Source organism: Carassius carassius, chromosome 28, assembly GCF_963082965.1.
Source record: "Carassius carassius chromosome 28, fCarCar2.1, whole genome shotgun sequence".
Classification (NCBI taxonomy): Eukaryota; Metazoa; Chordata; class Actinopteri; order Cypriniformes; family Cyprinidae; genus Carassius; species Carassius carassius.
The window spans coordinates 603,844-613,843 of NC_081782.1; the positions used below are offsets into that span (position 1 = coordinate 603,844).

General features: G+C 37.1%; 1 protein-coding gene across 1 annotated transcript in view; it reads left to right on the forward strand.

Annotated features, from left to right (window-relative positions):
* LOC132107566 (mitogen-activated protein kinase kinase kinase kinase 5-like) overlaps nt 1-10,000 on the forward strand; it is a 23,903-nt gene that overhangs the window by 8,467 nt on the left and 5,436 nt on the right. The window contains exons 5-23 of the mRNA XM_059513681.1: nt 599-654; nt 739-786; nt 2,002-2,044; nt 2,134-2,206; nt 2,719-2,850; nt 3,139-3,201; nt 3,279-3,360; nt 4,945-5,058; nt 5,235-5,316; nt 5,393-5,451; nt 5,926-5,978; nt 6,063-6,107; nt 6,445-6,453; nt 6,541-6,589; nt 8,093-8,255; nt 8,609-8,706; nt 8,965-9,006; nt 9,834-9,912; nt 9,991-10,000. The exon at nt 9,991-10,000 is cut by the window's right edge and continues 67 nt beyond it. Coding sequence (XP_059369664.1) covers nt 599-654; nt 739-786; nt 2,002-2,044; nt 2,134-2,206; nt 2,719-2,850; nt 3,139-3,201; nt 3,279-3,360; nt 4,945-5,058; nt 5,235-5,316; nt 5,393-5,451; nt 5,926-5,978; nt 6,063-6,107; nt 6,445-6,453; nt 6,541-6,589; nt 8,093-8,255; nt 8,609-8,706; nt 8,965-9,006; nt 9,834-9,912; nt 9,991-10,000 — 1,300 coding nt within the window. The remainder of the gene's footprint in view (nt 1-598; nt 655-738; nt 787-2,001; nt 2,045-2,133; nt 2,207-2,718; nt 2,851-3,138; nt 3,202-3,278; nt 3,361-4,944; nt 5,059-5,234; nt 5,317-5,392; nt 5,452-5,925; nt 5,979-6,062; nt 6,108-6,444; nt 6,454-6,540; nt 6,590-8,092; nt 8,256-8,608; nt 8,707-8,964; nt 9,007-9,833; nt 9,913-9,990) is intronic.

The following is a 10,000-nucleotide window of genomic DNA, read 5'->3' on the forward strand; positions in this document are numbered from 1 at the left end:
AGAAACTAAAAGTACATACTGTAATTCGAACAAATAATTTTCAGGGCTAATCCTGAAATTGCAGTCAGCAGTGTTTGAAATCTCTTCTGTTCTGAATGTGTGCTTCACAGTTTTGACAGCAGTGTGTTAGCATTTGAACAAAGTGCTGTAAATCCACAGTGTTGTGCAGGTTGTGGTTAAAGTCGTGGGATAAGTGTGTAGAGTTTTGAAAACTGTTCAAGCAATGAAAAACGAACTAGAGTTTGGTCACATGAACTGCTGCTGTGCAGACTATAGTTAGAGTTTTACACATGTGACTCCAGTTGTGCCCACTGTCGTTTAGCAATCGAAAAAAACTTTAATCTAACTTTTCTAAACTCCTATTTTTTTATTTTTTTATTTTACATTTTGTCTTAATATTGTTATTTATTTTTAAATGTTTTATGCTGTTTTCCCCAAAGCTCCCTTCAGTAAGTATTCAGAGGTCTTTCTATCTAGGCTGATATTTGTGATCAGAATGCACAGATATATGACGTGAGTTTTCAGTGTTTGTCTGTAGTGTCAGGTTGAGTTTTGTTTGAGTGTCTGATGGTGATTGTGATGTGTCTCTGTGTGTCAGTGACCGGTCCTCTGTCCGAGCTGCAGATCGCTTACGTCTGTCGAGAGATGCTGCAGGTGACACACTCTTCATGTTCACACACACACAGTTATAACACAACACACTTCTTTTCTGACACACGTGCTCTCTGTGTCTGTCAGGGTCTTGATTATCTTCACGGACAGAAGAAGATCCACAGAGACATCAAGGTAAAGTCACACACTTCTCCATCAATCTGTTCGCTTACAGATTACAAGTTACAGTATTTAAGTTACTTTATTAATGTAACTGATTACATGTCTAAATTACTAATATGTTCAACTGTTAATCATCGTGAAACATGTAAAGCAGGCAGGGTTCACCTTACAGTAAACTCAACACTGATTACTATCAGACTTTCACAATCCTTCATCACTTGAATTCAGATTCTAATAATTTCATTTTCAGCCACCAAAAAAAAAATTTGATTTAGCACCTCTTTTTACTTTGAGATCATTCTGAGGTTAAATACTGATTTAATATAATATCAAGTTTAATAGCTATGATGCTGTTTTTTTATCAAATCTTTGCACAGCTATGACAGGAAACAACAATGCCTTGGAAAAAAATTCATCTTAAAAAATAAAGCATGTACATAAACCCAGATAGGAAATAAAACAGAGTCTGTGTCCTAAACTCCTGAAACACTGCTGTCTCACATTTTAGAACAACTGATGAGAAATCAGTTAAATCTGTGTGTGTGTGTGTGTGTGTGTGTGTGTGTGTGTGTGTGTGTGTGAGAGAGAGTGTGAGTGTGTGTGTTTGTGTGAGAGAGTGTGTGTGTGTGTGTGTGTGTGTGTGTGTGTGTGTGTGTGTGTGTGTGTGTGAGAGAGAGTGTGAGTGTGTGTGTTTGTGTGAGAGTGTGTGTGTGTGTGTGTGTGTGTGAGAGAGAGAGTGTGAGTGTGTGTGTTTGTGTGAGAGTGTGTTTGTGTGTGTGTGTGTGTGAGAGAGAGTGTGAGTGTGTGTGTTTGTGTGTGTGTGTGTGTGTGTGTGTGTGAGTGTGTGTGTTTGTGTGAGAGAGTGTGTGTGTGTGTGTGTGTGTGTGTGTGTGAGAGAGTTTGAGTGTGTGTGTTTGTGTGAGAGTGTGTGTGTGTGTGTGTGTGAGAGATAGTGTGAGTGTGTGTGTTTGTGTGTGTGTGTGTGTGTGTGTGTGAGTGTGTGTGTTTGTGTGAGAGAGTGTGTGTGTGTGTGTGTGTGTGTGTGGGTGTGTGTAAATATTTAGATGTAAATCTTTTTGTAATTTTTGACATTTTAACAAGTCATTTAATTACAATTTTCTTCTCAGTAACTGTAACTGATTACTCTTATGTTGTAATTGCGAGTTACTCCTCAACAGTGAGCATCAGCGAGTGTTTAGTCAGTTACTCTGAGTTTGTGTTTTGCAGGGAGCAAATATTCTTCTGAATGATCATGGAGAAGTCAAACTGGGTTTGTAGAACGACTGAAGTCCATTAAACGTGTCTCACTCCCTCGCTCTGTGTGTCTAACGCTCCTCCGTCTCTTTCTCTCTGTTTCAGCTGACTTTGGGATCTCGGCACAAATCACAGCCACTTTTGCCCGTCGAATGTCCTTCATTGGGACGCCGTATTGGTGAGACTATAGCCACACTTCAGCTCACAAGAACTTTCTCAGAACACTCGACTAAGGTTTCCATCAAGACGTTATATTTCTGAATGTTCTATGCACATTCAAAATTTCACTTATTTTAAATATACAAAAAAGTGTTTCCCTGGTTTGTAAACATTATGGGAATGTTACATTTGAACGTTTTTTGAAACAAATAGTAACATTTAAAAAACATCTAGCTAACATGTTTAGGAAAAAATGTTCCATGAGCGACATATGAATAATGTTTTTGTGCTATCGTTTGAGGAACATTATTAAAGACCAGTTAACTTTAAACAGATGTTCTATTAACATTACTGGAATGTTCATAACATTGAGAGAACGTTGCCAGAACGTTCTGAGAATGTCAGTCGAGATCGTCTGCTTCACATTAGTTAATTCTGAGCAACTTCCTGGTGTTCAAACAGTAGGTCATGTCTCGAGCAATACCACAGTCATGGGTTCGATTCCCCATCTGAGCGTGTGTTTGTCCTCAGGATGGCTCCAGAGGTGGCCGCGGTCGAGATCAAGGGTGGATATAATGAGCTGTGTGATATCTGGTCTGTGGGAATCACAGCGATTGAGCTCGCAGAACTACAGCCGCCTCTCTTCGATGTCCATCCTCTCAGGTACACACCAGCTGAATTACCATCAAACTGATTTAAAGGAATAGATCACTCGATAATGAAAATGATCTGAAAATGTCCTCACTCTCAGGCCATCCAAGATCAGATTTGGAGAAATGTGCAAATCTGATGAAGAAACAAACTCATTCTGATCTCGGATGAACTGAGAGTGAGCATATTTTCATTACTATTCTGAGCTGCTTTGAAACAGTCTGTCCTGTATAAAACTGTAGAGATCACCGTGACTCGTCTCAGATGAAGACCAACACTGTTTGTTCTCTGGTTTCTCAGAGTTTTGTTCCTGATGTCCAAGAGTGGCTATCAGCCTCCAAAACTCAAAGACAAATCGAAATGGTGAGAGACGGAGATGTTCTTTATTAAGCATCAGAGTCCGAGCTCAAACTAATCTCTGACTGACCGTTGTATTTCAGGACACCCACCTTCTACAACTTTGTGAAGTGCATGCTGGTCAGAAACCCAAAGAAGAGACCCAGTGCTAAAAAGATGCTGATGGTACGTTTGCCAGCCATGTGTTGTGTTAGCACATTCGTGTCCCTGCAGCACATAGCAAAAAGTACAAAAGTGTTTGTTTTGCTGCTTTATATTGACAATTGATGTTTCCTATCATATTATTTTAATCTGTTATCTTAATTAAGAACACACTGGTTTGTACTGCAAACAGTTTTACCGTTTACTGCACGTTGTTATAGTCAACGAGCAAGCTACTGTTAAAGGCCTTTTTTGGTTTAGTTAATGAATTAAGAGAATACAAATAGAAAACTAAATAAAATAGAGAAGCAAGTGTTTCTTTTTTAAAGAAAACAGGCAGTTGCATTAGTAAAAGAATAGAGTGCAAGTCTAAAAGAGGCAAGTTTTTAAAAGAATAGAACTAGAATAAAGATTGTTAGAGTTAGAGGGTCAAATAAAGACAGAAGATATGTGTTTTAAGCCAATTCTTGAAGATTGCTAGGACTCAGCTGCTGGGATTGAGTTGCGCAGGCCATTATCATTTAAAAATCTGTGAAAGTGACTTTGTGTTTCTTTGGGATGGCACAATCAAGCGACGTTCACTTGCAGAATGCGAGCTTCTAGAGGCACATAAGTCTGAAGTAACAAATTTAGGTAAATGGGTGCAGAGCCAGTGGTAGTTTTGTAGGCAAACATCATAGCCTTGAATTTTATGCGAGCAGCTATTGGAAGCCAGTGCAAATTGATAAACAGAGGTGTGACGTGTATTCTTTTCAGCTCATTAAAAATTGATCTTGCTGCCGCGTTCTGGATTAATTGTAAAGGTTTGATAGAATTGGCTGGAAGACCTGCTAAGAGGGCATTGCAATAGTCCAGCCTGGACAGAATAAGAGCTTGAACAAGGAGTTGTGCAGTATGTTCCCAAAGAAAGGGCTTGATCTTCTTGATGTTGAATAAAGCAAATCTGCAGGATCGGACAGTTTTAGCAATGTGGTCTGAGAAAGTCAGCTGATCATCAATCATAACTCCAAGGCTTCTAGCTGTTTTTGAAGGAGTTATGGTTGATGTGCCTAACTTGATGGTGAAATTGTGATGAAACGATGGGTTTGTGGAATCACAAGCAGTTCTGTCTTGGCAAGGTTGAGTTGAAAGTGATGGTCCATCATCCAGCAAGAAATGTCTGTTAGACAAGCTGAGATGCGAATAGCTACCGCCGGATCATCAGGATGGAATGTGAGGTAGAGTTGAGTGTCATCAGCATAGCAGTGGTATGAAAAGCCATGTTTCTGAATGATAGAACCTAATGATGCCATGTAGACAGAGAACAGAAGTGGTCCAAGAACTGAGCCCTGAGGCACCCCAGTAGATAGATGTTGCGACTTGGACACCTCACCTCTCCAAGATAAAATAAAAATAGTAAATGATGTTTATCTGAAAGTGTAACAATGCAGAGAGGTTTTCTGTGAGGGGTAGGTAGGTTAAGATTTAGGATTGGGTTAGGAGATAGAAGAATATCATTTGTTCAGCATTAAAATAAGAGAAGTCTATAGAAAGTCCCCAAAATTCATTAAAAAAAACATGTGTGAGTGTGCATGTGTTTTTCTAAACTCATATCATGTCTTGTTGCAGCACATGTTTGTGACCCAGCAATCTTTGAGACAACAGTTAACCCTTGAACTGCTGGACCAACTCAGACACCCTGACGAACACAAAGACTTACAGACCGATGATGAAGATTTGGAGGTACGTTACACTATTCTAAACTATATGAACTATTCAGTGACTTACTCATAAAGATAGTCCCTAGTTTAATACTTGAATGAATCAGTGTTTTGAATGACTCAGTTGATTGAATCATTCAGCGTCTCACTCATAAAGACAGTCCATCTATCTGTCTCTGATCTCGGTCTCTTTCTCAGGTGATTGTCCCACATTCACTAAGAAGAATTCACTCGATCAACAGACACAACCGGGCCGAGAGAACGAACTCAGACATCAGCTGTAAGACTCTCGTGTGTGTTCATGACAGATACTCACTCATTATTTCATTATTATAAATCTGATTTCTGTGTTTCAGTGGAACAGATCTACACACAGAGACCCGCCACTGGCAAACGAGAGTCTCCAGAAGGAACGGTTAGTGTTTGTGTGTTGAACTTCTGAGAGTCAAAACCTACCTTTGACGATGTTGTCTAAGAAAAAAATGTCCTGTGACCAAAAGACCAAAAGACTTCTTTCAGGAAACAGAAAAGTTTTGATGACATCTCTTTATATACATATGCTTGTCCTATCTAGTTTTCTACAACGCGTTCTTTCCTCTGACTTAAACAAAAGATAACTGGCAATTTAAAAACAAGGAATTATATATCTCAACACAACTTCCTGTTTTTAAGAGGAACTTCCTTACTACATGGAAAAATGTACTTGTCAATAAATAACTATTTTTCTTCTTTCTATAGTCATTATCATTAGCTGTGTAGTTGTGTTCATAAGTTTACACGCCCCTTGCAGAATGTTAATAACTTGATTTTAAAAAAATAACAAGGTTTGCATTCATTTTTATTACAAAGTGGATGTTGTAAGATAACATACTGTTATTGATTGGTGTAGTTACAGTCTTCAGGAGGCCAGTGGATGAGTCCTCCCATCATTTCCAGAAGAAGGTAAGAGATGACATCACATTTATTCACTTGTCTGTGACATATATAGCCCATGTGCTAATGATTTCTCATAATAAACTCTTACAGAGATGAGAGCGTGGACACGGATGACGATTACGATGACGTGGAAATGTAAGTTCTCCTTCTCCTCTGAAATCATAGACACATTTACATTTATGCATTTGCCATATTTACTGTATATTCATGAACTGAATCTATATGATTTAAAAAAGCATCTAGATCACGACTTTCACCATTATTTAATGGTCCATTAACTCAAAACGTGTTCTTAAATTCCAGTTGCTAAAGACAGAAAGCCAATTTAACAGAAGTCCAAACAACATTTAGGATAATAGCGTCTGGTTTATTAATATGAAGCATATCTGTGTCATTTCTGCACATATTGATTGAATATGAGAGACCTTCGACGGTATCTGTGGTTAATCGTACCTCTTATTCTCTCCCACAGACCAGCGGGGTACAGTACATCACTAATAATCTACAGCACAGATGCATGTCTTCATGAATTATGAAGATCTGATGGAGCGTGTTTTTCTCTCTTCAGTAATACACTGCAGTACAGCGATGAAGTTCCTCCTCCTCTTCCTCCCAAAGTGAGTCGCTCAACCGTGTCTGTTCACAGATTAAACTTCGATTTTAACAAAACACATCCAGAGGGAAATATTACTGCAATATTACAATATTATCTTTTTCATGCTCGTGGTTGGTTTGAGTTTTTATGGGGAACAAAAACATAGTGAAGTGAAATGAAGTGAAAATATATATGCCCAATTCCATGTGATGGAAATGAACTTATTAAATGACTGAATAATTATTTTTTCAAATAAGAAATGCTCGCTACTTTGTTTTCCCATGCATTGACTGTTGAGAGAAACTGAGGCTTTTAAATTTGGCAAAAATTAATAAACAAGCCCAGCTCAGGTGACAAAAAGTACCACAAAAGTAATGTAATGCTTCACTTTCTATAAAAACTAAAGCAATTGGTTACCTTTTATGAAGTAATGCAACATTGTAACATATTACTTTAAAAAGTAACTTTTCCCAAAACTTTATAAATGTACACTCCCATTCAGAATTTAGGTAAGATTTTTAATGTTTTTAAAGAAGTTTCTTATGCTCATCAAGGCTGTATTTATTTGATCATAAATACAGAAAAAGCTGTAATATTGTGAAATATTATTGCGATTTCTAATATTGGATACCTGTTTTAATATACTTTGAAATATAATTTATTTCTGTGATGCTCCGCTGTATTTTCAGCATCATTCCTCCAGTCTCCAGTGTCACATGATCTTCAGAAATCATGAAAATATGCTGTGATACTTTTTTCTTTGATTCTTTAATTAATAAAAAGTGAATAGCATTTATTCAAAATAGAAATCTTTTCTAACAAGTCTTTACTATCAGTTAAATATTTAACACATACTTGCTGAATAAAAAGAAAAGAAAAAAAGATTTACTGACCCCAAACTTTCGAATAGTTGTGTGTATTGTAACACACTAATAATCACTGTTCTTTTTAACTTTTATTTATCAAAGAATCATGAACAAAATATCACAGTTTCTACAGAAATATTCTGCAGCACAACTGTGTTCAACATTGATAATAATCAGAAGTGTTTCTAGAGCAGTAAATCATCATATTATTCTGATTTCTGAAGATCATGTGACACTGAAGACTGGAGGAATGATGCTGAACATACAGCGGAGCATCACAGAAATTATATTTTAAAGTATTTTAACATCATGTTTCACAAAAACGGTAGTCTATATACATAGTCAAACCAAACACTATTCAGATACCAGATATCATTTTAGATATTTTTGATGTCAGGAGACTTTGGCCTGGTTTCATAGACAGGGCTTAGACTAAAACAAGATTAGGCCATAGTTCTATTAGGACATTGAAGTTATTTTTATAAATTTGCCTTAGAAAAAAACATTACTGATGTCCTTCTTGAGACAAAAAAAAGGCACTGATAAATCTTAAGATCAATCAGTGCAAGTTCCTTTCAGTTGAAACAGCTTCTTTGGTTTAACTGTACATACATAATGTTTTATGAAACGTGTGTGTGTGTGTGTGTGTGTGTGTTCAGCCGAAGCAGAGCAGTAGTTCAGAGGAGAGTATGGCAGCAGAAGATGATCACATTAAAGCTCCATTCATCAGCGTCCCGTCACCTTTATTCAGGACGTCCAGCGGGACACACACACGACCTCGACCAGTCCCTCGACCACGATCTGTGCGCAGCGTCAACTCAGGTTACCATCACACACACACACACGTTTGTTTTTGTGTAAAGTGTGTTCATCCCATAGGTGTAATGGTTTTTATTCTGTACAAACTGTATATTCTCTGGCCCTACACCAACCCTACACCTAACCCTAACCCTCACAGGAAACTTTGTGCATTTTTACTTTCTCAAAAAAACTCATTCTGTATGATTTATAAGCGTTTTGAAAAATGGGGACATGGGTTATGTCCTCATAAGTCACCCTCTCCTTGTAATACCTGTGTCATACCCATGACATTATACAGAGTTGTGTCCTGATATGATACAAAAACATGCACACTGTTCTCCTGCATAACTGTAAGTGTGTGTGTGTGTGTGTAGATCCGTCTGCGTTCTCCAGCTTCCTCACTAATCCTCCAGTAGATCTTCAGCCTCCTGAACTTCCACCAAAGGACAGAAGACGCAGACAAGCTCCTCAGGTGCTTGAGGGTTTCATCTCAGATCAGATCACGAGATCTTCAGGGGATTACAGATAATCCACTAAAATGAAGAAGATCCTGTGTAAAATCTGTCACGGGTTAGGTTTATGTTCTCATCTTCACACATGTGTAAGACGTGTGGGTTACTGCTCTGAGCTCTGAGCTCTCACAGGAAGTCAGATATCATGTGTGAGGTTAGTCGTGTCACACTGAAGGTCACCGTGACTCACTCTAACTTGTGTTTTCGCTCTCGTTCAGGATCCGGTCGAGTGTGTCAGTCCAGTGGTCAAGAAACCGCCGGTACGTTCTGACCTCACTGCTTTCTGATTAACACACCTTCGGGAAACAAGTGCATAAGTTGCACAGGGACAAAACTGAGTCATTGAAATCTGTGCATGAGTCACATTTTGTTGTTACATTTAGAAATAATGTAAAGTACAAGTAAATAAAAAAAAATAATTTAGAGATACAATTATAGTTTTTATTATAGTCATATTTTGAATGTTTTTATGTTTCATAATCATTTTCTATTTTTGTCATTTTTAGTTATTTATTTTTATTTCAGTGTTAGCTTTTATTTTAGTACATGCCCTGTAACTAAATGAAAAGGACAAACCTTGCTTTGCAAAGTAGATGAAATAAAATAAGTTTAGGTTTTTTAAATCTCATCTTAATTTTAGTTCAATTTTATTTTAAAGTTGGATGTGACTAGAGTTAAAAATGGAAACCAAAGGGATAACATGATGTAATATTTACTTTCCAAACACTCAATAATAAAGTCCAATTAGTGTATGTTAGTATTTTTGTTATTAAGATACAACTGTTTATTATTAGTTCAGGAACATTAAAAATATAAACAGATACAACTTTTGATTTTGTATTAGTAAATGGTGGAATTAACATTAAATTTGATTAATAAATGCTAGAGGTTAATGAATTAATGCTAATAAACGAAACTAATACCTGCTTTTATTTCTTTCATAAATAATGTTGTGTCTTATGTTAAATGCATTGGAATATAATTTGCAGCATAATATGACATATATTATATTAAATTATATTATATTGTAATTTATTATATTATATTATTATTTATTATTATATTATATTATGTCTCTCTCTGGCAGATTGTCTTCAGGAAGGTTTTTCACGGCTGTCCTCTGAAGCTGAACTGCTCGAGCTCATGGGAGCATCCCTCCACTAAAGGTAAAGTCTGAATCTGCTGGAGTGTTTTCTGAGTGTAAACAGAAGCATGATCAGTAACGTTCCTGCTGTTGGCTGTAGATCAGCACCT